Source organism: Candoia aspera, chromosome 3 (assembly GCF_035149785.1).
Source record: "Candoia aspera isolate rCanAsp1 chromosome 3, rCanAsp1.hap2, whole genome shotgun sequence".
NCBI classification, from domain to species: domain Eukaryota; kingdom Metazoa; phylum Chordata; class Lepidosauria; order Squamata; family Boidae; genus Candoia; species Candoia aspera.
This window is the reverse complement of record NC_086155.1, coordinates 191,174,877-191,202,461: the sequence shown is the minus strand read 5'-3', so window position 1 is coordinate 191,202,461 and position 27,585 is coordinate 191,174,877. Positions and strand designations below refer to the sequence as shown.

At 37.8% G+C, this 27,585-nt stretch overlaps 1 protein-coding gene across 1 annotated transcript; it reads left to right on the top strand.

The window, feature by feature from the left end:
- Positions 1-342: 342 nt before the first annotated feature.
- Positions 343-27,217, top strand: NUDCD1 (NudC domain containing 1). Its single transcript, XM_063299598.1, has 10 exons — positions 343-543; positions 2,327-2,481; positions 6,159-6,344; positions 8,592-8,775; positions 9,944-10,129; positions 13,007-13,214; positions 13,874-14,021; positions 14,572-14,697; positions 24,182-24,338; positions 26,123-27,217. Exons 1-10 carry the CDS (start codon positions 426-428, stop codon positions 26,413-26,415), a joined length of 1,761 nt encoding a protein of 586 aa, XP_063155668.1. The 5' UTR covers positions 343-425; the 3' UTR covers positions 26,416-27,217.
- Positions 27,218-27,585: the final 368 nt, after the last annotated feature.

The following is a 27,585-nucleotide window of genomic DNA, read 5'->3' as shown; positions in this document are numbered from 1 at the left end:
TGGGTAACCCAGATATCCATCTTAGGAACTTTCCTACAGTTCCGCCCATTAGATCCAATCAGATGTAGAATTGGGGCAACCTCCATGAACTCAATAGGATTACTTTGTATTGGTTAGGATGATGGGGGAGCCTTTCCACTGAGCCTCGTCCTGCGCACCGGGCCTTCCCCCGCAAGGGCCATGCGCCGAACTTCAACGCCCCCGCACGAAGCCCACAGGAGCGCTCCGCACAGGAAGCCTCCGGCGAGAGGCGCTCCAAAACTACGATTCCCAGCAGGCTCTGCCCTCCTTTCCTACCCAAAATCCTTCGCGGGGGGCACTGCCGCCACGGCCCCAGCGCTGCAGGCCTCCCGCGACAGGGATTTCTCAGGCCTGGAAGCCGCGCTAGCAGCCCGGCCTCCTCCGCGGCGGCTGAGGCCTGCGTTATGGAGACGGCGGCGAACTGTTCGTTGCGCGTCAAGCGGCTGCTGCTGGACCCCAGGTTCGAGGGCTACAAGCTGTCGTTGGAGCCGCTGGCCTGTTACCAAGTGGGGCTGGACTCGCGTGAGTGCCGCCGCGGCGCCCCTTGTACGGCGGGCGTTGGGGTGTGGGGAGGCGCAGGCTGCGCTGGCCGGCCGGGCACCCCTCTGGCTCGGCTTCCCCGATTTGGGGCCCTGCGGGGAGCCTGGCTGGGCCGGTGGAGCGCTTCCAGACAAACAGCCGGGAGGATGGAGGCAGGCCAAAAGGTGCAGGGAAAGCCGAGGACCCCCCAGGCTAAGAAAATAACAGCAGGGTGGCAAGATCTTGTGTTCTGCTTTGAGTTTTTAAATACCCTTTTCTTCTCTGACGAAGAAAGAAGAGCATCTCAGGGGGCGCCGCCAGATCCCGAAGCAAATTTGGTGACTGTTAGAAGCCCTCTAGTATTCGCTCTACTACCTTGCCCATTCCTTTGAGCCGAATTCATTTTTAACTTAGCAGTAGGTACAGACATTTAAAATACAATAAAAACACAGTATAAATACAATATAAAACAGCATGAAAATATGGGTGTACACATGTGAATATGAACTTTACTAAATTGTTTAATACGTATCCAGATACTTCGGTTTTAAATATATAGTTTAGTTGTATATTTCTCCTGAATAGTTTCAAAAAAAATATTTTAAAAAAAGAGCACCTCTTTCCTTGTTTGCTTGTAAACTAATCTGGGCTAGTTCATTAAAGCTAGACTTTAATTTTTGCATGTATTCTTTTTCTCCTTGAAAGAAAGATCTTATGAAGCCAAAGGGAGATTTAAATAAGAAAATTGGATTATATTGTTAGGAACTTGACTGTATTCTGATATTTCATTGTTATTTTATAATGATTGTACTTATAAACTAAGTTTCGATCCACAAGGTGATGATTTAAGCAAAGGTTAATCTTGGATAACATCACCACTGTACAGCAGTGCTTCTCAGCTGAAATCCTGCTGTACAGTAATGCTGTAGGATTAAGAATGATTGTGAGAGAGAAGCTTGTATACTCTCCAAGTGCTATATAACACCTACCAAGACTTTACCTTGGGAGCCATTCAAATCTTGGGGGGGAACCTCATTCCAGAGCAAGGGCACTGCTACAAAGAAGGTGTGCTACCAGGATCCAGACAGATGGTATTGTTTAACTGAAGGATCCTGAAGCATGCCAACCCTGCCAGTTCGGATCAGCCGGGCAGATACTATGGGAGACAGGCAGTCCTTCAAGATGTAGTGGCAAACTGGTTGAACATGGGAGAATAATAATGATTACAATATAGCTATGGATAGGTTGTGATGACTAGACAGCTTTTCAGCATTCTCTTACTTGGTAATCCAGAGTCCTACTAGTGAAATGCTTCTAATTATTTAGCTTGCTGTGTTTATGCATAATAATAGCATGTTTTGTTTCTGAAGAGATTTGTGGTCCTGGTATGAGAAAGTAGGTGTGGCATGTTTGTAGATGAAAGTTTTTGAAGATCTGCCACAACTTACATTTTTTCTTCATGTTTTTGAATGCCAAGGAAATGGAAGCTATGAAAGCTAATAGGGAAAAAAAAGCCTCCTAAAACTTGCCTAAGTATGTAAAGAAAACTTAAAGCGGAGACAGCAGATGGCACTCTAGTACTGTTTCTATTTATCAGACCAGTTTCTGTATATTTACTGTTGAAGTATCTTGGGCAAAATTTCTAGTAGTCTTATTTTAAAAAGCAATCAGGAAGCTATGTTTTGAACAAGACCCCTGAGCAGCTGTCTGTTAAATATCATAATTAGGGCATTTCCTAAGTGATTATGCAATATCACAGTTTTCCTGTTTCTGTTTCCCTCTTCAGCCGTAGCAGAAGTTAAACTGAGAGATGATCAGTATACCTTGGATCACATGCGTGCCTTTGGCATGTATAATTACCTACATCTTGATTCCTGGTACCAAGATAATGTTTATTATGTTGATCAGCTTGGCAGAGTCATGAATTTAAGTGTTACTTTGGTAAGTTCATTATAAAATAAAGGTGCTAGATGTCCAAAGCTATAGCAGCAAACTGGGCAAATTTTCTTGCAAGTAAAGAGCTACATGTGTAATTTTCAGCAAAAATACAATGTTTGGATTCTGCAAATTCCATTCATTCAAAAGGTTACTTTTCCTTTTTCACTTCCCTCACTTAAGTAATCACTGCTAATTTGCTTGCCATTTACTGGTGCAGGTGCCTTTCCTCATGCTGCCATTTGTCTGTGCTGATTGGCGCCAGGGGAGTGCTCAGGAGAGCACAGTGGTGAGATGTGGGACAACAGGTCAGAGATTGCAGCCCCAGCAATATAATATTTTACTGCTTTGCAATAGGCAAAGCTTCTGCTTTTATTAAGTATCAATAATGTCAGTTTAACTTTTTAATTGGTTTGATTAAGAGATATTAACATAGCCTTCCCCCTTCACTTACCCCCTTCCCCAAACACAAATTCTAAAAATCCAACCTCATCCCTACTTTTTGCCACAGCCAGACCTTTTTCATTTTTTCACCATTCTTGCCTCCCAAATCTCAGTATTCAGGGATGGGGAAGTTTAAACTTCCTTCCCTGAGCGCTGAGGCTCTGAAAATGGAGATCATGGCAGTTATAGATAACTAAATCCCCATTTTCAAAGGCAGATTATTTTTATATTCTAAATATCACCAAGCTAGTCTTCTCAGTTCCTGGTATGTGAATATCATTTAATTCATGCTTTGTCATATTCTAATAAAAATGGCAATGAAATCAGTGATGGTTTTCATTGTGCCTTGTACAGAAAAAACATTATTTAGTTGTGCTCATTAATAGTATTCAATTCAGTATTATTAATTGAACTGTTCAATATATATTATACTCATTATTTTGGTAGGGCTTTTTTTGCATATTAACCAGTTACTGAATTAACAGGTTGTATACACTACAGTATTTAGTGTTATTTATTATGATATATGATACAGCACCATAATTTGTGCTGGACAGTGGACCTTTGCACTTTTACCAATTAGCTATTGCTGTTACCAGTTTTGCACTTAGGAAGTTACTGCACTATTCAGATAATTAACTATTCAGAGTGATGCTTTATCTAACAAAATACTTCTAAAAAATCTCAAATTAGGGAAAACCTACTTTTGCAGGCATGGTAATTAATCTGATGGGTTTGTATAACGTTCTTGTCATTTCTATCTCAGTTGAAACTTTCTACTTCTGCTTATCATTATAGTTTTGCTTCTGGTTACTAATTTTTTTTTAATTCCAAAAGCTCTACTTTTTTTCCCTCATGTACATGCCAACAACATTCTCTCATTCTTGCAATGTGTAGTCATTCAAATAGCATATGTAAGCTTTTTTTGTTTTTCCCCTTTTTAGTATATAAAAGTAAAATAAATATAAAATGTCTTTTTAATTGAATAAAATGCCTGAAGAAAAAAACAAACTGTTTTTTTCCTGAACCTGTTTGAAATCCGTTTCTTGAAACATGCATGTTACTCTTGTCCACGCATGCATGTGCTGTTATATGTAGACACACTTCAGCTGTGGAAGAAATCAGTTCTTTCACTTTCAAATAATCGCACTTAATGCTATTGATTTGATGCAGTATTTTTTTCCTTTATTTGTTTCTGCTAAAGAGTGAGAAGTTACACTTCCGAGTAAGGTGTTGCCTCCGAAATATCTGTAAACTGCTTTAACAGTTAGGTCAGGAAGCCATTCTCAGGGAGTAAGTACCAAAAACCTTCTGCTGTTCCTACTAACAGCTAACTTGATTGTTATCTTGGAGACCATGATGTTGAAAGACTTTTTGATGCCTAAAAACTGGAAGCTGATTTCAAAGGTAGGTCTTGCTACTTAAGTGACAGTAGAAATAGGCTGCAAAATTTCTTATCTTCCTCTGTAACCAAGAAGACATTTGAAATATCTAGTGTGTATTCTGTCTTTTATTTTGGTACACAGCTAAAACCTAGATAGACCAAATAAAATTCCAATTTGTTCAGCATTTTGTTTTTCAACAATAGCTAATCAAATATGTCTGGGAAGCAAAATAAAAAATTAACAGGCTTCTCTCTGTTAATGGATAATAATAGATAATCTGGTATTTGTCCAAAAGGCTACAATTTGTTATGTGTAATGCCTCTTCAATTAAAGCTATTTTATACTCCTGTTTTTAAACTAAATATGAACAGATATGAGAGAGTGTGCAGGTGAACATTAGGAAGGAAGTAAATATAGCAGTGATCGTTACACTATGTAATAACCAGAAGAGAGGCTATTTTGTTACAGTATTATTGGACTCATCTTAAGATATACAGTATATGTACTTTCTTTGAATTTAAATTCAACATTTACAAGGTTATGACAAAAAGATGTTTATGATAATGCTGATGTTGTTTTATTAGTTGCCTAAACTGAATGGCTACTGTGATCTAATGCACAACATATTACCAGTTTTTCTAGTTAGCATGATATCTGCCTTGTGCCATCTTAAATCTTGTTGAAAGAAAAAGCTGCTAAGCACCGAGCAGTTTTGTAGATGAGTGTTTGCTAATTTGCTAAAGTTAAATCCAAATGTCTGAACCTTCTAGCTGCTTAACTGTTAGAAGAATATTATCTGTAGGTGCATAAAAATGACTTGGAACTTAGTTCATAAATTTATTTAGTCAGACTTGTAGCTATAGACTCTAGTTGGCTTACACAATAGTACAGTACAAAACAATCTAATTAAAATCAAAATAACAGTGAAAACATCAAATATAATTGCCAAGTCCCATATTGCCACTGGCTAGTTCAACCATAAAATTTATTCCTGGAAGTTCTGTGGATGTGGAGTATTTTATGTGCCTTCCTGAATATTAATAACAGGAGACTTACCTTGACTTTGGGAGATAAGCTCTTCCAGAGGAAAGGAATCATAGCAGAGAAAGTACATTTTTCTGGCCCCACCATCTGTTTCTTTCAGGACTGGGACCTCCTGCAAGTCCTGGCTGCTTATCCATATGGGCAGATTCTAGTTGTAGGTGGTGGTCTTGGAAATAGCCCAGATACAAGCCATATGGAAATTTATAGGTACAACCGGCACCTGGATTTGCACTTGGAAGCAAACTGGTAACTAATCCAGTTTGTTAGCAGGTGGGCAGCTGCATTCTGCCCCAGTTGAAATTTCTAAATGGTATTCAGGGGCAAGCCATGTACAGTAAATTGCAGTAGTCAACACGAGAAGTAACAAAGATGTGAGTATTCAGTGCATCTCATTCCAGAAGTAGTTGTAATTGATATAATAGGAAAGGGTACCAGCCAAGATGTCCAAAATCCACCTGGCTTCGGTTTCCACCCGCTGCTATAACAGGAGCCACAAGTCCAAGAGAACTCCCAGGTTTTGAATGTGCCTTCAGGGGAAAGCAACCCCAGTCAGAGCTGAATAGAGCTATCCTGAAACAAATGACTTCTGGATCAATAGCCACACCCTCTTGTTCAGTATCTGTTGCTCTTCTAATAGGGAGATCAAGTTTTCCTCTGGCTTGTCGTACATAGCTTTGTTTCTGCTTATTTTCCTGATGTCAAGAGGACCAAAGACTACCACCACCATCCATAAAAGCCTCAGCTACACTATCATGGGGTTTATTCTTTGTTTTTTGAGCTTAACCATTTTCTTGTTTTCTTGCTTTGCAGGACACTGCCTTAAAAAAGCCAAGAGAAGTATTCAGACTTCCTGCAGACTTAATAGCTTGTGATAATCGTCTTTGTGCATCACTACATTTCACATCTTCCACCTGGGTTACCCTTTCAGATGGAACAGGAAGACTGTATCTTGTTCGAACTGGCAAGCGGGATGATGGTTCTTGTGAAAAGTGGGAAGTAAGTCTTGAGAATTTGTCTTCTATAGAGAAGTATTAAATACTTTGAATGCTGTCTCGTTTCTCAAACGGTTGAGGAAGCTTGGCTAAGGTTACCCCTTCCTATGGCTCAGTTGCTTCAGTATAAACATGTTGACTTTCATATGTGTTCCAAATAGCAAGATAAGGGTTTGCCTCCTTGCTTCTACCTTAAAGACTGCTAATCACAGGAAACCAAATTATCATAATCATTTATTGATATATTTTAGAAACTTCTGTTACACACACACACCCCGAACAGTTCTGGACAGTGTACGTAAAACACAATCCCTAAATTAACTGTCCTAAACTTCACTTGAAGATCAAGTTGAGCTTAATTGCATTTTGCTGGACACTAATCACATCAAAAGTGCTTTTATCAAGCATTGAAGATTGCTATATTTTTTAGTAAAAAAAAATTCTAAAATACACTTAAGCCATTTCTGAGAGAAAATAATGCGGCATAGAAATGTAACTATTTCTTCTCCTTTTTTATATATAGCAAAAGATCTAATTATCAGAACAGGGCCTAGCTTTTTGCTACTTTAGAATGTTCTTTAGTGTGTTTTTTATATCAATTGTTTTGTTACTCCTAAGAGCAGCTCAGGTTTTTATATCAGTATTATCCTTTTCCTGGAAATTGTGCTGAGAATTGAATACTGTAATTAAATGCTGAATTTTGGACATCCTGTTATGCATCCTATCTCAAGAGTTGCTATGATATCTTGTAAGCATGTATGAAACTAAACATTTGAAAAGCTTCCAGAGCTTTTTCAGTATTTCAGAGGGATTTTTTTAGTATCTTTTTCCTCATGCATGTGTTCATAACACAATCTTGGGATTTGATTTGTAAAATATGAAGTGGTTTATGAAGAGGTAAACAAACTTCCAACCTGTCCATAGAGCATTTTATGGTAGATTGAGCAATATCTCTGGCAGATTAGTCATTTTCCTGGATGACTAGTGAAGTGCATTGTATCTTAGTAAAGATTAGTGTTCACCATGGTTTGTTGAATAAAGCTACAATTAGGATTCATCCACCATGCTGAGCCAGTCCCTGGGGATAAGGCTTGGTTTGAATGAGCACTATATTTGGCCTTGGGGTGATATTTTACCCCTTTGCAGAAGATCTGTGGTATTGAATGATAGAATAAGATTTATTGTCTATGCTCCAGACTTTATGTATAGGTTATTCTGAATAAGTGATTCAGTTACAAAGGTGGAACATCTGGGACCAGTAACATCGTTTGCTTATGTGCATTCTAATTAATTGAAACTTATGCATAATGAGGTAATATATTGTTGCCTAGTATTAAATGCTGGAGAAGGACACAATTTTTACATCAATTTTGGAAGTGCTTAGAGGTAATGGCTGCTTACTGTTCAGGTTCATATGTCTTTATAAGACATCAGTGCAGTGCTTCAGAGATGAAGAATGCTTGAACAGAGAGAATTATCCATATCTATTAACTGTAGCCAAGCTTTATGTCTGGCAGTTGGCAGGAACAGTGGAGCTTCATAAAGCTACCTTCTTACTGCTGCTGCTGCTATAAATATTAGCCTCTAAGCATGAAGTTCTGCCACAAAGCATAGGGATCTCTCCCTCCCCTCCTCCTATATTTCCTAAATATAAGCTACATAATTTAGAATTGCAAAGATAAAATACTGATCTTAAATCAAGTATTAATGGGACCTGAGCATCTTTCTTCCCACATTGTAGTGGTACTTAATTGCTAGTGAACTATAATTGTAGCCTGTTGTTTTAGATATCATTAATGTTAATCTAAAGCTAGTTGAATCACTTGCCCTCTCTACACATGTAGATCCTATTGCAATTGCACAGTATGGGAAAGTGCAGAAGTCTAATACAGCTTTTAACTTTATCTGTTAGTTAAATAGAAAGTTAAATTAGTGCAGCAACTAAAAAAAAACACAATTCAAAGACACCAGAAACAAAGCTTTTATAAGTATCAAGTCTGAATAAAAATAGGGGGGGGAAATCTTAGAATTGAAAGCAAATGACCATATACCATTCGCAACACTTAAAGCACTTCAACTAAGTATTCTCTTCTCCTGTTAAATGAGCTGGGTATATTGGAAATAGCAGATGCTGTGTTGCCATCACAAAAACACAGCCTGATGGTCTTGAGTTTTCTATCTGATATGAAGCATGAATTGTATACGCAGAAAATATTACTCAGTAGCTGACTAAATTTCCTCCTTTCTCCAGATATTATTCAGTGAAGAATTTGAGACTCCCTTTATTATAGTCCACAGCATATCCTTTCTGCGGTCAGATGCACATTCAGTTGGTGTGCTGCTCTTACGAGTCGAAAAAGATGAATTGGATGCACAAGGCAGTGGCTTTTATGTCTCACTGGAGTGGGTTACAATTGTGAATACCGCTAAGGACGGTGAGTGCTTAATTTGGTTTTACATCGCTGGTATATGAAAGAAGTTCACTGGTAGCTATATATTAATTAAGTTCTTATTCTAGGAGTTCTGGTAGCCGTTAACTTGGGGAGTGGAGCAAAGGATATGAATACAAATTTGCAAATACCTAGTAACCCGAATGTTTGCAAGAGCTGTTAGAAAATATTGTTAAGAAGAAAATATGGCAATACAGGATGGCATTAAAAAAAAATAGAAGTAAATCACACTGAAATTAAAGAGGCTACTTTTAAGTGAATGTTTTGTTATCCCTCCTGCCTCCCCAAAATATACAGAAACCATCTCAGATGGCTAGAACAGACTCCATGTTACAAGCCGTCACCTTTTGGAATAGCTTTTCTGCTAAGGTAGAGCCTGGCAATAGAAGTCAAGGTAACCTTTCAGTCATGGAAACTTGCTGGGTGAATTTGGGCTAGTCACTTCCTCTCAGCCCAGCCTACCTCATGTTACTGTGAGGAAAAATGAGAGGACGGAGCACTAGTACACTGCCTTGAGCTCCTGGACATAAGGCAGGATAGAAATGAAAGCCAGCTGGGTGGGTGACTTTGGGCTGATCACTCTCAGCCCAACAGACCTCCCAAGCTGGTGGTTGTGGAGAAAACAGGTGGAAGCGTTAGCTATGTATGATGACTTTTAAGTTGCCTCTAATAGCATCTAATCATAATTTAAAGGAAGTTGCAACAGATTTCTTATTTTTTGGAATAATGAGATATTGAAGGCAGAATCAAGAGTGCCTAGAAAGTCTTTAAAGTAGTACAAATTCTATTCTGGAGACCACTTATACAACATCTGTCATTTTGCAAATGAGGATATTGGGATTTGTAGCAGTCCCTATTCCAGAAGAATAGTTAGCAATGTAATGAACCTTAAGTTATCAGGAGAGTATATGTGCTCGGTGCTCCTACATCTATATCACACTTTTTCAAGGACTCCGTGTTGGTTCCTTTCATGAAGGCAGTATTAAAGCTTATTAAAGACATTGTCAGATTATGCACTGAATTTTGGTTTGCTCAAGATCTTTTGGCCAGCAACTTGGTGAAAAAAAGTAATTTATTTTTGTCCTTGCTTTGTTGAATGCTTATCCTTTAAAAATGGGAGGAATTGACAAATTCAAAGTTTTTTTTTAATCAGGTGAAGAAGTATATGAAGTATCCAAACGTCGAGTGCTTCAAGGAAAATCCGTTCCTCATTATGCAGCTCTAGAACCAGGTGGCAATGGCCTGATGGTTATCTCTTACAAGCCCTATACTCTTTTGCAGAATGGTGAGACCAAGCAGGATGAAAATGAAAAGGAGAAAACAGAAATAAACAAGAAAGGTAATCTCCCTACTATTCATGTTATCCTGAAGCTTTAAAGTAGAAAGCATAATTAAAATCATGCAAGCTTGAAAACGCTTCAGCGTAGCATGCTGTGATCTGATCCCAGAACATCAAAAGCATCTACCCTACCTTGGTATCTTGACACACAGTTCTTACATTTAAAAGAAGTAATCATAGAAGTTAGAGATTATGATATACTTACAGTACCTGTATCCCCTGGGCTTTCCATCTGTTTAAGGACCTAACGTGGCCAAAGCCTTCAATATTTATGACTGTAAGACTATAAGTAGCTATGATGATGCAGAAATGTGGCACTTCCAATTTATGCATATTTATGTGAAAGAGGTAAGTAGACTTCTCTCAGAAGATACTGTCATAGCCTAGTTCAGACATTACAATTATTATAAAGGTAGTGCTGTCCTTTCAGACAAAGGCTTCTGCCTTTTTAGCTAGCAAAGTTGTTAGACAAAAACCATCCTAATAGCTTCACCTATCCAGTGTAGCCATGAATTTCATTTTAGACTAAAGAAAGGAAAATGGTACTTCTATTTTTAAAAAGCTACTGTGTTTTATATTGCATTGATGACTTAGTAAATTACAATGTATTTATTGTATGGTTACTTAATTGTGTTACCTCACAGTGTCTATGAATTACATTAATAATGTATTCCAGTGATTCACAAAATAGTGCAAAAGTCTTAGGCCACCATTAGATTTGTTGTTTTAGCAATGGTATAATGACCATATATAATTATTTCTCAGAGCCCTACCCTATGCATGTCTACTCAGAAGTAAGTCCCATTATACTCAATGAGTAGAGTCCCCCTTTTGTGGGAAGATGGGCGGTAATAGAAACGTGAATGTGTTTGCTTCTGGTGAGTAGGATGGGATTACACCTACTTCCTGCTGAACACAATGGGCTTACCTCTGAGTAAGGTAAATAACATTTTTAATACCTCTATCAATGGGGCTTACTCCCAGGTAAGTGTGGATAGGATTGCAGCCTCAGTCTCTTTATTAGAATACAACCAGAAAATACAGGAAATTTGTATGCAATATTGAAAAACAGAAAAAAAGCCCAGAAATACTATATATATATATACCTTTGTGGAAGGGGAACAGGGTGAAAAGGCTAAGATATGCTAAAGCTCACAAAGATTGGAATGAGGATCAGTGGAAAAGAGTATTATGGAGTGATGAATCCAAGTTTGAAATTTTTGGGTCCAGTCGACAATATGTGAGAAGAGTTGGAGAGAAATGGAAGAATGAGTGCTTGTGGCCTTCAGTGAAAATTTAAACAAACACAATTTTCAGAACACCTTAGCCTAAAGAGACTGAGGCTGCAATCCTATCCATACTTACCTGGGAGTAAGCCCCATTGATAGAGGTGTTTGAAAATGGTGTTATTTACCTTACTCAGAGGTAAGCCCATTGTGTTCAGCAGGAAGTAGGTGTAATCCTATCCTACTCACCGGAAACAAACACCTGTACTGGTTGAGTATAATGGAACTGACAGCACCAGTTCATTCAAGCTTTCACACAATAACAGTCAGGAGACCAAAATCCTTTAACTGTTTTAATGAAGCGAAATGACTAGCACAAAGGTAAAGCTGCCAATGGAGTTTCCACTCAAACTTACATTTAAAACTACATTCCCTTAACCGGTTCCCTTTCCCACAAAAGTATGTCACCCCCCTCCCCATCCAGGTGGTGTTTCTGGTGTATCTCTACCAATTGGCCTTGATGTCTGCCATCATAAATGTGTAGCCATAATAATACAAATCACACTCCAACTTCACACCCCCTCCCACCCGGCGACAGAGAGTCTACACCATTGATAAGGAAATGATGGAAGATGCTCCGATAAGGGGCTCTGTGAATCCTTTGATGGGGGGATCTGACAGGGACTTACTTCTGAGTAGACATGCATAGGATTGGGCTCTGAGAAATAATTATATATGGTCATTATACCGTTGCTAAAACAACATATCTAACGATGGCCTAAGACTTTTGCACAGTACATAATTGTTGATGTGTTTTCTATAGATGGGAACAATCAAGGAAGACTGTGGAAAAAATGACAGCTCTGTGACCAGCAGCCCTGTCATTAGTTCATTGGAAGATAATTGCGCTCAATTCAACCTGCATTGGGCTGCATCAACATAAATATAATTTCAAAATTAGTGGAAGTAACTGTTCTACTCTATTCTATTTTTGGTCATTCTCTAGAGTATTGCCTCTAGTTCTGGCCCCCACAATTTAAGGATTTTGAAAAATTGGAACAAGATCACAGAAGGGCAGTGAAGGTGATGGAGGACTACAAACTAAGTGAAGAAAGACGGAAATAATTTAACATGTTTAACCCTGAGAAAAGATGACTGGGGAGGGAAGGGTTGTGATTGCACTTTTCAATGTTAGAAAAGACTTCCTAACAGTAAGAGCGGTTTGACCATGGAATCTGTTGCCTGGAATGGGGGGTGGGCTCCCCTTTCATGGGATGAGTTCTAGCGGTAACTAGGTGGCCATTGTTCTTGGTTGCTTTAGTCTGCATTTCTTCACTGAGCAGAAGATTGGACTAATAGCCTAAATGGCCCCTTACAACTCTTAAAGATTCTATTTATGTATGTATTGTATTTTTTTTTATTCTCTTTATATTTTAATGAATATCTGTACCTCCCGAGAAGTTTTTAAACTTAAACTATGACAGATAATGTACTTTGAAGCTGCTGTTGCTTTTCTTTTTCCAGTTTCAAGTAGCTGGTCACTGCAGCATTTTATTGTACAGACAACTGGTTCTCTGACAGCCCCTCCACAAATCTTAATGTTGTAGCTTGTAGCTAATTATATATTCCCCTTATGTGTTTCTGTTTATAGAACCTCTGTACTACTGGCAGCAGACTGAAGATCATTTGACAGTCATTTTCCGACTCCATGAAAACTTTACCAAAGAGGATATACATGTCAGCTTTTCTCCAAATCATCTCAGTGTAGCACTGAAAGACCCACAGTTTCCTATACTGAAAGGTGACCTTTTCTCATTGATTGACCATGAAAGCTCCACATGGATAATTAAAGAAAATAGGTATATATTTTAGTGTTGTGTAGTTGATCTATTGAATTCCATTGTTGCATATTTACATCTATAGCCTTTTATTATTCATCCACTTTCCGTTTAGTGGGGGAGAGGGATAACCCAGGTGGTAGAATTGTTAGAATAGCTTTAGCACTGAGTGCCACGATGAAATTAATGTCAGTAGTATGTAACATTCAGCAAAGCATTCCCGGCATCATTAATCATCTCAGTTTGTAAACAGGTGATCACCCATGTGTGATTCACAAAAACAGTGTTGTTGAATTGATTACTTAACCTGTAACTGAGGTTTTTCATGTGGCCATCTGTGAATCCACACGATCCACCCACCTTCCCATCTCAGATGGTTGGTTTTTCCTTATACTTTTGGAATTGCTGTCAGTCATCAAAATTGAGGGGAAGACATGGTATATAAGGCAAGGGGGCAGTGATGCTTACAGAAATAATTTATTTCTAGACTGTTCCAGATAGTATTACAGTGAAAGTGCACAATGTATAGGTGTGAATTCATAGTTGGCTTCCCTTGAAGAACCTCAGTTACTACTGTCAAAGTATTGTGAATACACTAATCTAATTTATTTAATATTGCAGTCCTATATTATAGCTTTGGTTATGGATTATCAATATTTATCTATTTGATCCCTTCCCAGATTAGAGATAATTTTAATTAAGAAGGAAGAAGAGAAGCATTTATGGCCAGAACTGATCATTGGTGACTCTCAGGGGGAATTTATTATGGACTCAGCTCAAAGTGCCACAATAGCTGAGCAGCTGATGTATCTTACCTCTGATGAAATGGTAAACTGATTAAATTTGTGATTTTAATATATAAATACGCATACCAAAATACACTGCTATCTAGTGGATAAGGTTGCATGGTTTTTGAAATCATACTTTGTTTAATATCCTACAGTGATTGGGTTTATATATTGTGTTTAGTTATGTTTAGGGGTGCTGAAAGTGGTGGACATATTTCAAACTGTAGATAAACTAAAGGATTAAACTTTCTTGAAGAGAAGCTCAATACGCATAAACATAAAAAGAAGGGAGACAAAAATCCAGCAAAACTCCGAGTTTCCAATTTTTTATGAGAAGAAATCATTTTCTAACCTGCATTCTGAAATGTTTCAGCTTAGAATGTGATTATTTTACACTGTTTCTTTGAATTGACTATATTCTAGAATTAGACCTTTAAGGTATCAATGAAATACTGGATGCAATACATATATTACAGATTTATTTATTATGGGTTTACTACAAGCTTCTTTTTTACTGTTTTTCACATAATGTTGCCTCATCAGCTCACAAAATGCATAGAAAGCTAAAGAAATTAAATTCCTGATTTCAGAATCCAGATCCTAATAAAGAAAATCCTCCATGTAATGCTCAGGAGCTAGAAGAATGTGACATTTTCCTTGAAGATAGCACAAGTTTGTGTAGATTTGATGGTGATACCATGAAGATCACTCATGTGGTAAGCATAAGATAATATTCATAAGTTCCATAATGGTTGACAACTTAAAGGGAACTGAACAGTTCTTTTTTCTGTTGGTTCTTCTGGACCTTTTGATTGTTTTTTATACTTTCAATGATAATGCTGTCCTTTCAGACAGAAATGGATGAGGGGGTAAATGTCTTGGTGACATCAGTCTTTTCTAAAACAATGGAACAAGTGTTTTGTTTTCTTCCCCAGCTACTTCCCCCAACCATTGCCAGCACTGTTGTTCTAGTATAGCTGTCCCATCAGCCCACCTGCTCCCCTGATCTTCCCAGCATCTTCCCTTTCCTACTCTTCCTCAGTCACCACTGCCAATGTCAAACATGTTGTCACCAAGGAAGCCCTTCAGCCTTAGAGCTTCCCTGCCCCCGCCCCCAAAAAACAAGTTATACCTAGGACAGCCGGGTGTATCAGACATTCTGTAGCACTGAGGATAAAGAGAATGTGCAAATGTCACTTCAAGCCCTCCATCTGCAGTAAGAATAATGATATTTTTTTAAAAAATACATTTTAAATTTGTTCTCAAACACTTGGATATTGTGTCGTAGATTTATATAAGTGGGTATCTGGTTGCTTTCAGCACATTCTTGGAGGAAGTGCAGGAGACTTTGCTTTTTATTTATGTTTATTTATTTAAAATATTTATATAGCTGCCCATCTTATATCGAACTCTTGGCAGCTCCCAACCAACAGTTAAAACAGTATCAGCATGCTGTTAATACACACATATATCTATTAAAACCTACACACACACGAGAGAGAGAGAGAGAGAGAGACTTTCATGGAGGGTTTTTAAAAAAATCATCCTCTTCCTTCATGTATAGGCTAACCACTCCAAGACTGAGCAGTATCATCTAAACCATTTGGTGTCATTCACATAGTAGTTGCATTTGAAAGATCTTTGCTCCTGTGCCCCCCCCCCTGCCTGACAAAAGAGACTGAATTTTGTGCAGAAGAAGTCCTGTACCTTTTCACCTTTACATGGGAGACATGCTTGCTTCAAGCAAATGAACAAAGTCTTTTCCGCCCTGTTAAGTTATGGGAGGTTTCTAGCTAAACTGGATTTATTTTGAAAACAATCCCCTTTCCGTATATCTTAAAATGACACAGTTCTTAGAATATGTTTTCAGTGCATTTCTCTCTCTCTCATGTTGAAGAGTGTATCGTATATGATAATAACAGCTCATCCAAGCCAAAATAGGGTGCTATTCATTATTGGAGGAGGGGGCAAATTATAGAAAGATCATTCACTACAACAGAAAAATAAAGGAAGAAGCATAGGTAATAAGTAATAGATGCATATAAGCTTCTCTTTATGGACAAGAAACAAATAATTGCTAGTTAATAACCAGGAAAGGTGCAGATGGCATTGTTCTTAGTATCTTTCCATTATTTTTTCAAAGGACATAATAGGTTCCTTTTAAGTGGGATGCTGACAGTGTCTGATTTTTAGCTGCACCTGTTTCTCTGAAATTGGATGGGCCAGATTATAGTTTGGTACTTATACCATAGTGTATATTCATATCTGCTTGAATGTAAAGTTTCATTGAATTTGGTGGAGCTTATGTCCAGCAGGTAGGTATAATGTTTCACTCATGGTTTCCTACACACTTTGCTTCCAAAAATGCCTGGGATTCAAAAAGGATACTTAGTGCACTTGTTACTTTTGAAGAACGTGTAAGTCTGATTTCTATGAAGTGATCCAACTTCTCTCAGAGTCATGCCCAAAATTAGAACAGTTCCATCACTATAAAAACTTAAGCAGTCTAAAAGAAATAACCAATGCACAATGATACCATAGCATTAAGAGTCCTTCAGGGATTCCCACCACTAGACTATGGAATAAATTTATATATTCAGTATTGTAAGAAGAAAGCAGGGACGCGGTGGCGCTGCAGGTTAAACCGCTGAGCTGTCGATCGGAAGGTCGGCGGTTCGAAACCGCGCGGCGGGGTGAGCTCCCGTTGCTCGTCCCAGCTCCTGCTCACCTAGCAGTTCGAAAACATGCAAATGTGAGTAGATGAATAGGTACCGCTTCGGCGGGAAGGTAACGGCGTTCCGAGTCGTCATGCTGGCCACATGACCCGGAAGTGTCTATGACAATGCCGGCTCCAAGGCTTAGAAACGGAGATGAGCACCGCCCCCTAGAGTCGGATTCGACTGGACTTCACATCAAGGGAAAGCTTTACCTTTACCTAAGAAGAAAGCATCCAAAAAATATCTGCAGACTAGCAATTGGTAGAGTAGCAATGAAAGCCATGAAAAGATACTCAGATGTTGTAACATGCCTTTACCTACAAAGTTCAGAATTGTGCAGGCAGTGGCTTCCCCATGAGACTCTATGGAAGTGAAAGTTGGACTTTGAAGAAGCAGGATAGAAAGAGTATTGGCCCTTTTGAACTTTGATGTTGGAGAAGATTCCTGAGAATATCATGGACAATAAAAACAAACAAGTTGATCATTGAACAAATTGATCAAGAGTTATCACTTGAGGCAATGACCAGGCTTAAATGACTATTATTTGGACACATGTGAAGACCTATCTCTCTTTAGAAGTCTTTAATGCTGGGAAAAGTGGAAGGGAAAAAGAGAAGAGGGTGATTAGCAGCAAGGTGAATGGACTCAATTACAGTGGTGATGGGTGTACTCTTGAAAGGGCTGAAGGGCCAGGTTGGAGACAGATTATCCTGGAGAAAGAATGTCTGTGTGGTTGCTAAGAGTCAACACTAACTTGATGGGACATACTCAGCCAAGAAAAAAAACATCTATTTTAGCTGTCAAGGAAGACAAACTGAATGGACACACCAGTTTGTCCCACTAGTCATTTATTAAAAGAACTTTGTATAAAAACGTAGCTTCCAAGTTGAGGTGTTGATGCCTTAAAATACACAGAACAGTATCTTCCATAAGTTTGTATTATCTTTTTGTCTTACTTTCCTCATGATACCTTTCCTTTTAGTTTCCTTTATTTTCTGCAGCAGTCCGTAGTGTTGTCCCAGATTGAATTCCCATATGTTATTTATCTGAACCATCACCTATGTACGGCCACCAAGAAAAGGTCAATTAAACACCTTGTCACTACTGTCAGCTTCAATCCTTAAAGCTAGAAGGGTTGTCACGCCATAACAGTTGGAATTTCATTAGCCATGAACCACCCAGTGCTTAATATAGTTCATCGTAATGGGTCATGTCGACCTAATTTAAAATCTGCAATCTAGTCTTACTATCATTAAAAGTAAACTTCACCTTTTCAGATTCCCAGTACACAACTTGACATTTAGAAGGGAGAAGCAGACAGAGTTTTAAGTTTTACTAGCTGAATGCAATCAAGATGAACCTATCCATAGGTTTATTGAAGCTTGGATCTTCTGTTGATATTAGCCTTTCTCAACCTGGTGCTTTCCAAATGCATTAGATTATAACTTCCAGGCTTCTCAACCGTGAGAGTTATGTAATACAGGTTGTTCAGCCCACCATTTGTGGGCAGCAGAGCTCCCTAGAGTAAGCGGGGCTCAGTCTTCAGCCTCCTTTCTTGATTATGGCACGTTGTACTATTTTAAGGAGCAAAATATATTGAAACTTCCTCAAAAGCTGGGTGTTGGCCAGGCGGTAGGGGATTTAAGACACTTACTTTGCCTCCTAATCTGCTGCTAAAGGAAATCAGGTTTGAAAACTTTGTCCACTCCACTGACATCACATCATTAATCATGTCCTTGTGACCACCAGGCAAGGCAAAAGCAGGAAGTGCTGTCCCCAGAAGAAAAAGGTTGCCCACCCCTGGTATAATGGATCCATAGGGCATCAGGTAGAGAAGGTTCACCCATGCTGTCATTTCTCTTTGAATGCAAAACTCTGTAGAACGCAGAGCTTTATACATGGTGGTACAATTTAGAGTTCCTGGTCAAAGCAGCTGGACCATCCCTGTAATGGTACTAGTAGATTTTTAATTCACTGTAGTTCAAAATTATGGCTTGGCTAAGTTGAGAATATGTTGATGGTTCTTCGCTTACTTTTAAAACAGTATTGTGTTATTTTGAAGGTTATTTAATGTGTAGTTTTCTTCCTTGAGTTTACACAAAGATACACGATTAGGGCAACAGCATGCTGGGCACTGGGGAGTAGAGATATAAGAAGACTGGAAACATTGAAGCAAAAGAAAAATGTCCCTTCCAGGGTTATTTTTGCTTCTGTTTTTTGCCTGAGGGGAGGAAGAATACAGAATTTCTGAAAATATGGTAATTTAGCCATTATTTATTTTTAGTGCTTTTTTACAGCTATAAAATCATTTTATCCGTTTTTATAAAATGTGATATGTGTGTGTGTGTAAATACATATATTTCTGGTGTATAAAATTAAAAAGTGTAGTTCTGTGTATATATTCATTTCTTTTGTATCTTAACCCCTTTATATATTACTAAAAATGTTATGAATTCATATGTAATCCATTTTTCTAGGTTTCTAAATTTTCATAGCCCAGGAAATAATGAAAACAAATATTTGTTTGTTTTAAATCCCCAAGCCATTACAGCTGTAGAGAAAGGACCCATTACGATTGTCCCAGTCCTGGAAATCACATGCAGTTCATTTTTATTCACAGTTGATCAAAGTGAGCCCCAAAAGACAATTCTGTACTTTTTCTGGTTTCTTTAAATATATAAGGTTGGGTAGCTGTGCAAATGTATGTCTTCCAGCACAGGAAGCCTAATTATGAAACTTACTCCACCAAGAAGCTCAGCAATACCTCTTTCTGTCTTGAGAAAATTAGTAAAAGCTCTCCCATTCCAGTATGTATTGGAAGAATACTAATTGCATTTACAGGTAGTCCTTGCTTAACAACCATCTGTTTAGTGACTGTTTGAAGTTGTGATGCCACTGAAGAAAGTGACTTATGACCAGTCCTTTCACTTACAACTGTCACAGTGTCCCCACGGTCATGTGATCACAATTCAGGCACTTGGCAATCATTGCACATTTATGATGCTCACAGCATCCTGCGGTCACGTATGCACCATTTGCAACTTCCCAGCCGGCTTCCAACAAGCCAAGTCAATGGGGAAGCCTACCGGAGGTTGTAAGTTGCGGTCATATGATGTCTTACTTAACGGCTGCAGGTGATTTGCTTAACAACTGCAACGGGAACTGCCAGCACTGCTGTCATTAAGCAGGTCGGTCACGTGTTTCACTTCACTTAGCAACGGAGTTGATCCCAATTAGGGTCATTAAGCGAGGACTACCTATATTCTTATGTCCCGTTATATCTTTTCAGTATGCTAAAATAGGGTTTTGAAGTAGCAAGGGCTAGATTTGTATTTGCTTTATATTATATTTTTTGAAGAATAATTCTGAAATATAATACACGTCCCTTTCCCACAGAAAGTCCAAAAAAAGTTTCCAATTAGCATTAAAATTATACAGTGTCTTTTCTCACATCAAAGCCATTAGTTTCACCATCTCAACCAACTCCATCCGTTTCACCATCCATTCTGCCTTACTGCTGTTATCATATATACTGTAAGAACAAGTGGGAGGTCTATTCTCTGAATAAATGTTTGAATGTTCTAATAAAGTGACAATTCAGTTTTAATAGCAGTTTTATACCAGCATGAAAGTTTCCCTTTATTAATCATTGACCACATTTCTTGAAGTTGGGGTTACCAACAGTAGGCCTTTTTCTTAGCTGTAATGCAACTTTTATTCAACTGCTTTTGTTACTAGGATAGAGAAGAGAGTGTATAACTTCTAAAATTATATCTTGATGTAGTGAACTATATTAAATTGCAGTGATATTTTTTGTTTATTAGTTAATTATTCAGCAGTGTAAGTTGACCTTTTGCATATTGCCATCTGGATTTTTATTTCTCAATACAAAAATGTGATTTACCGTATTTTTTGTTCCACTAATTACTACCTTATCTGTTCTTTTTTAAAAAGTTGGGAGAGTAGTATTTAACAGAGGGAAAATATATTTTCCAATTGCATTAACATTTTTTGTTCAGGTGACATAGAAATTTTGTTCTGTCTGGAGATTCTTTGTTGCTGATTTACTTCATGTGGATAAGGGTATACAATAGTGTCAATATTTATGTGGTTCTCAACACCCTCAAAGAACTCTAAAAGTTTGGTGAGGCAGAATTTACCTTAGTAGTATCCATGCTGCTTTCCTTTTAACAAGTTTTGTTCTTCTATGCGCTTAGATATTTTTCCTTGTTTCTCATTTCTATCCATGGAATATGCTAAGCTGATTGGCCTATAATTTCTCAGCTATCTCCTGGGTCCTTTTTAAAATGCTGTACATTTTGTAATTACTATATACCTGAATTTTCAAAAAGTCAGTGATAAAGCTTGTCATCAAAGGCTTTTGAGTAGATTTGCTGGTCATGAGATAAGAGGACCTGTCCTTTTGGGGATTGATAACTGGTTAGCAAAACAGAGGAATAAGTGGGCGATTTTTCTCAATGGAAGAAAGTAAGAAGTAGAGTTTCACAAGGCTCTGTGTTGGGGGTCCAATGCTTTTTAACTTATTCATAAATGATCCGAATTTAGGATTAGCCAGTGAGAGGGCTGTGTTTGTAGGTAATACTTAAAAAACCTGTTCAGGATAGTATTAAAAACCAAAAAGTGATTGTGAGCAGCTCCAGATGACTCTATGCAAACTGGATGAATGTTCAAAAATGGCAAATGCAGTTATTTAATTAGGTATAAAGTGATACACATTGGCACAATGCCCCATCCCCCCCCCACGTCTGATGAGACTGATGGGATCTGGGGTGTCTGTAATTAACCAAGAAAGTCATAGTGGACAGCTCACTGAAGATGTTGACAAAATCCATTATAGGGATCACTAGAAAGGGGATTAAATTTAAAGCTGCCAACATTTGATGCCTCTATATAGCTCTGTGTTGTGTCCACATTTGGAACACTGTCTACAATATCTGCTGCATTTGTAAAAGGATATAATAAAGCTAGAAAAAATGCAGAAGAAGGACAGTCAAAATGATAAAGAGGATTTCATACCCCTTCCCTACAAGCAAAGGCTAGAAGAGGCATGAGCAAGGTATATAACATCATGCATGGTATGAAGAAAATGGGCACTAGGGCCAGAATTTACCCAGTGAAGCAGATTAGAATATTGAGAATTGTCAGGATGAAGCATCCTGCCAGGATATATAACGGGTTTTGTAGTTGTTGCTTTTTGCATGCTTGTAGTGGCAGTTAGGAATGTTGATTAAATTGTTTAGCTGGGCTGCTTGGCTCCAAGGTCAGCTTGAGTGCTAGTACTTGTTAGTGAGCTGAGAGCTGGGAGATTTATGAGACAGGCTTGCATTTTAGGGAGGGGCTGGTACGAAGGGGGACCTTTAAAAAATAGCAATTGCATGGGCTTTGGCTCAGTCTGATCTTTGCTTTGAAACTGATCACTGTATTAATAAAGAACTCTTCCACATTCCTTAATGGCTTGTGACTGAGAGTCTCTGAATTGATAACTGAAGACCAGGTTCATCACAAGAATAAAGAAAAGGGCAATAGAATGTTCTCCAACCAAGGAGAGAGATTTCATTATTACCTACACACTAACTTGGATGGTTTTAAAAGGAGATTGTATAAATCTGGAGGACAGATCTATCAAGAGCTATTAGACTTGAAAGCTCAACATTACCTGTATATTGGGGGTAGCAAGACTCCGAATACTAGCAGAAAACAATAGTGAGGGGTGGGGATGTCCCCATCTCCTGCTTGTCAGAACCCATAAACATCTGGCCACTGAAAAACAAAATGCTGGAGAAATAATTGGCTTTGACCTAATCCAGCAAGGCTGTTCTTACAGTCTTATGTAAATATGTAAATAGAAATATTGCCAGATTTTGATTGCTTCATTATAAGGTGGATAATCTGCTTATCACTATAATTTAGCAGTTCAAGGGAGAAGATGCAAAATATCTGTAGGCATCTGTTATTTACTTTTCAAGTGCTAAACAACTAGAAGTTAACAAACTCTCATTACAAACTGGTGCATGGTTTCTCCTCTGCTAATATATGTGCCTTTTGATTTTGACTTACTTAAAACATTAGTATGAAACTATTGATCTCAGCATAGCTAAACAAGTACTTAGTGGGTAATATGCTATCTTTGTAATGTGACAAACCATGGTTCAGAACTCCAACTTGTATGAAATAGCCATAGGTAACCATGGAAAACATCCCATTTTTAAAGCTAAAGTTACACCACTTTGTGGGTATGAACAGCTTTCCTGGGGTAGAGACTGAGACATACAGCTTCAGCTGCAAGGACAGAAATGCCATGGGGAGTTTGTGATTGGCAGCTTGCCACTCACAGCATATTTATTGTCATGCCCAGGCAACTGTAGTAACGAGCAGAACTCAATTAATGTGGAATTAAGCATACTGTAGGGAAGAAGATACTGGATTAAGAAGTTGGTTAACCCTGTTCTTGGTTACAAACTCTTAACCTCGGTTTTCAGCAGCAAAGCTGCTCTTTTTCTTAACAAAATAAAACACAGTCAATGGTGTTGCATATGTAGCCTGTGGAGCCTTTTTGACCTGCTTATAACCTTCTCCATATGCAAAATAGAGTGATTTATTTGTTTGGATTCTATTTTAAGTCTGAAAAATAGGTATGTGTTTAAATTGGCATAAAGATAATTTCTGCTTCTTTTGGAAGCCAGCAGCATTAATGGTTTGGCATATCAACTATCCTAATTATGATTGCTGTTTAAATGTGTACAGCAGACCTTTTTTACAACATGCCAATGTCATTTATAGGTTTGGGGCAGGTAGATAAAATTGCCTTTTTAAAGGAACAGACAGTGATTCCCAGGTTCATAGAGTTCAGGTCTTTGTTCCTGTTTAAGTACAACCCACAGAATTCCACAATCTACAGTATATAGACACCCCATACAGAATTCCCACCAACTTGAAATAAATTGGAAAATGATGTTTCCAAAAAGTTCATTATGTTTTTCCTGGCCCAAATCTTTTGAAATACAATTCACCAAGAAATAGTGAAAGAATTATGTATGTTTAACTTGTACTGTATTTTTAAGGTTTGATAAACATTCTGAATATTATAATGTAAAAATGAGATTATAAAATTAATAAATTAATCTGCGTTTACCCAGTAAGATTCATCACCAAATGAAGATTTGAAACCATAGATCCAGCATTCAAAATGCTATGCCATATTGGCCCAGGGAACACAACTGAATATAATCAGTTTTATATAGTGTTTGCTAATCCTCCAATCCCAAAATCCTAATCCTTTAGATCGGAACTGGACTGAAAAACATAATACACAGATTTGGACTACTCAGCTAATTGTCTTACTGATTGAACAAAGTATCAGTAGGATTTTAAACAAAGCTGAAACCGTGCTGCTGTGTTCTGTATAGCCAGCTAGTAGTTTCAGTATTGGTAATAAAGAGGATTGCTTTTCTTAATCCTACAGGTAAATCTTGGAAGCAATCAGTATCTTTTCTCAACAGTGGTAGATCCGAAGGAAATGCCATGTTTCTGCTTGCGCCATGATGTTGATGCTCTTCTCTGGCAGCCTCGTCCAGATCAGCAAGACAAGTGGGAACACATTTCTACTTTCAATGCCCTAGGTAAGAGAAGAAGACTATACAGTATTGCTCTTATTAAACAATGTTTTGTAGCATTTTCCCACTTAGTTCAATCATCTCTGCTCTTACAGCAATGCTTCTAATTAAAATTTGGTTGGGCTGAGTTTTGGAAATGGTTATCTCAGGAAATAATCTTGTGATAAAAGAGATCAAGATTAATTCAAGTGTTGTCTCATCAAGTCTAGTTTTTTTTTTTTTTTCAGAATTAGAGCCTAGTTTTATAGGAGCAAGCTTCTGAAATACTAGGGAGAATATGAAGAGAAAAAAATTGTTAATTGCTACCAATGTGAACTATTTCAATAATCAGTTGAGGATAAAGGCCCAAATTGAATCTTCCTGAAGAACTTTACCTGACATTTCCAGCATCTTCATGCTGAGGTAACTTGAACAGGTTCTACTCAGCATAAGTTATTTGTGATAGTCATAGAATCCTGGGAATTCAGGGTTGGAACAGCCATTTAGACCATAGAATCCAACATTCTCTAAAAGCTTAAATTTTAGATGTTAATTCCAGCCCATCTCTAGTATGTAATTTCATTAGGTGTTTGTGGAATAGTTTTTTACAAATGTTTTTAGTATTGCCTTTGTGTAGATTTGCATGGACACTCACATCGTTCAGTCATTTTATTTACTTATTTATTTTCTATCCCACCTTTATTATTTTTATAAATAACTCAAGGTGGCAAACATACCTAATATTCCTTCCTCGTCCTATTTTCCCCACAACAACAACCCTGTGAGGTGAGCTGGGCTGAGAGGGAGTGACTGGCCCAAGGTCACCCAGCTCACTTTCATACCTAAGGCAGGACTAGAACTCTCAGTCTCCCAGCACCTTAACCTCTAGACCAAACTGGCTCTCAATTTTAAACTGGCTCACATTTTTAAATTGTGCTTTGCTCTTATAAGATTCCCTGCATGATGCATATGCATTAAAAAGTGAAATGGAAACATTTATACCAATGAACAAACCAGTCTGGTCTTTAGAGAAGAAACTTAATGTCTGTTAGTATTGCCTGGAAAAATGAAAATAGGAGACTGTCAGTGAATAGTTTAAAAGCTTAAAGATGCTATTTTTTAAAAAGTCCAAAATGTGCAGGATTTTTGTTAATTTGCAAATAGCTAGAAAGAAGTCTGGCCTTTTTATATTGGCTTCATCTTAGTGTTTAATTAAAAAGTAGCAACATTTTCCTCCTATTTTATTAGCCTGTTGCAATATGGCATACAAAATAACACTTTTGTGATAATCTGCTTCAGTAATTGGTTCCAAGGAAAATGCGGCTTCAGTTTCTCCATGTATAATGGAAGATTAGAAATATCTTGCCAGCTGCACAATTAAAGGGCTTAGACAGATGTGGCAGAGATAATCAATGTAATTCTTTAAGCTTTGGAAACTCATTTTCATTTGAAGTTTACTTTGAACTAGAGTGAGAACAACATTTCAAAGAATTCAAATGCTGCATTGAAGATCCCTAGAGAACCAGCCAAGACATGGGGTTCTGGTTATTTATTTTTCATGTGCTGTCCTCTTAGCATGTTTGCCATAGCTGCACTTCTTTGTAGTTCCAGAAAGCAACCCCAGGTCTATTCTATTATAGTAGTCTAGCCCTGGGGATACAAAGCTGTGGATATTCATCAGTTTGAGTCCCAAAGAAAAGGTTGTGCCCCGTATACGCATTTTATGCTGCATAAAAGAAAACAAAGCAAAAGATCACATGATGATAGGCGGGCTGTGAGATGAAAATAATTACTTGCTATGTGTGTTCTAGGTTATGTGCAGGCATCCAAGCAGGACAAGAAATTCATGGCCTGCGCACCAGACCACTCATATTCTGCCCTTTGTGAGTGCCTGCGAAGAGTGTTCATCTATCGTCAGCCAACTCCTCTAACCACTGTTCTCTACAACCGAAAGGAAGGGAGACAAGTTGACCAGCTTGCTAAGCAGTTGGTAGCAACTCTGGAAACACATGATCCTTTTCTGGGCTTTCAAGCAACAAATGAGAGATTATATGTTCTCACAACAAAAGCTCTATTTATAATAAAAGTAAGCAATGAGAATTAATCACTGTCTCATAATGACTAAATATATCATTGATATCTCTGCATTCATAATGAGCTCCAGGTATGACCCCGTAACTTAGCACGAAAGTACAAAATACCACTATTGAGGCAAAGGTAGTACAGTATAATGTGTACTGTCTCCTAAAGGATGACCAAAATTACTTTACTGTACGTTTAGGAGAGAAGCATTTGTAGATTTATTTTTCATAAATTTATTATTATTTGCACCAAACGGAAATTTCGCTTAGAATCACCTTGAGAGTGTCCATCCTACCTTCCCCCACACAGAGGTTTTTCTAACACACAGTAATGTTTGTGAAACAGTTTTTTGTCACCTCACAAACATATTTTAATCAAATGTCTCTTAATAAATGGACAATACGTTGTTTTTCAAATTTTCTTAAAGCTTTTTATTGTAACTGTTTCTCTTTGGCCTCCCAAATAGTTAAGACCATTTGGAAAAAAAAATTGAAATGTTCCTGAATAACTTGCAGCTCAGTAAATATATTCTAAGTATTTTTTATTATTATTATTTTCCTTAAATGTTTTCACTAAATGGTTGCATTGGCTCATGGAACAAATGATACTGAATATGTACATCCTCTCTTCTTAAGCATATTTTTAATTGAAGCTCAGAATTCTCATTATGTGCAAATGTGGTAATTGCATTTGGATTGTATGTGGTTTTCAGATGCAAGTCCTCAACCACTTGAGAAATAAAGTAGATTTTTTTAAAAAAGAAAAAGTATTCCAGTATTCTTTACCTTGACATTAAAAATGGATTTGAGAAAATTGAAATGAAAGATTTATTAGAAGTTGTTTTTCTCAGTTCTGAGCTGGTTCCATGATTTGAAAAGACTGAATTAAAACTGTTGTAGGTGAGCTTTACTAAGAGGAGCAAGTTTACTAAGACCTGTTAAAGATAATCTGGCTGGGAAAGTAGTTTTTACCATGGGGTAAAAAGCTCCGAGATAAAAGAACAAATCATATTTTATATAACAGTACTTCTAGTTACTGCAACATAACTGTGAAGCTGAGAATTTAAAAAAAACCTGTGTTTCTTTATGTGCTAGTTTAAAGCGAAGCTTACAGCAAAAATTATTACTCATTTTTCCAGACTGCCTTTTTACTACACACTAATAAGAGAAAGTACAGCTAAGTTACTTTGAAA

Excerpts from the sequence above, each read along its gene's own strand:
- NUDCD1 (XM_063299598.1), top strand. The coding sequence starts at position 426 with ATGGAGACGGCGGCGAACTGTTCGTTGCGCGTCAAGCGGCTGCTGCTG. Across the intron at positions 544-2,326 it reads CCAAGTGGGGCTGGACTCGC|CCGTAGCAGAAGTTAAACTG; the intron begins GTGAGTGCCGCC and ends TTCCCTCTTCAG. Across the intron at positions 8,776-9,943 it reads TGTGAATACCGCTAAGGACG|GTGAAGAAGTATATGAAGTA; the intron begins GTGAGTGCTTAA and ends TTTTTTAATCAG.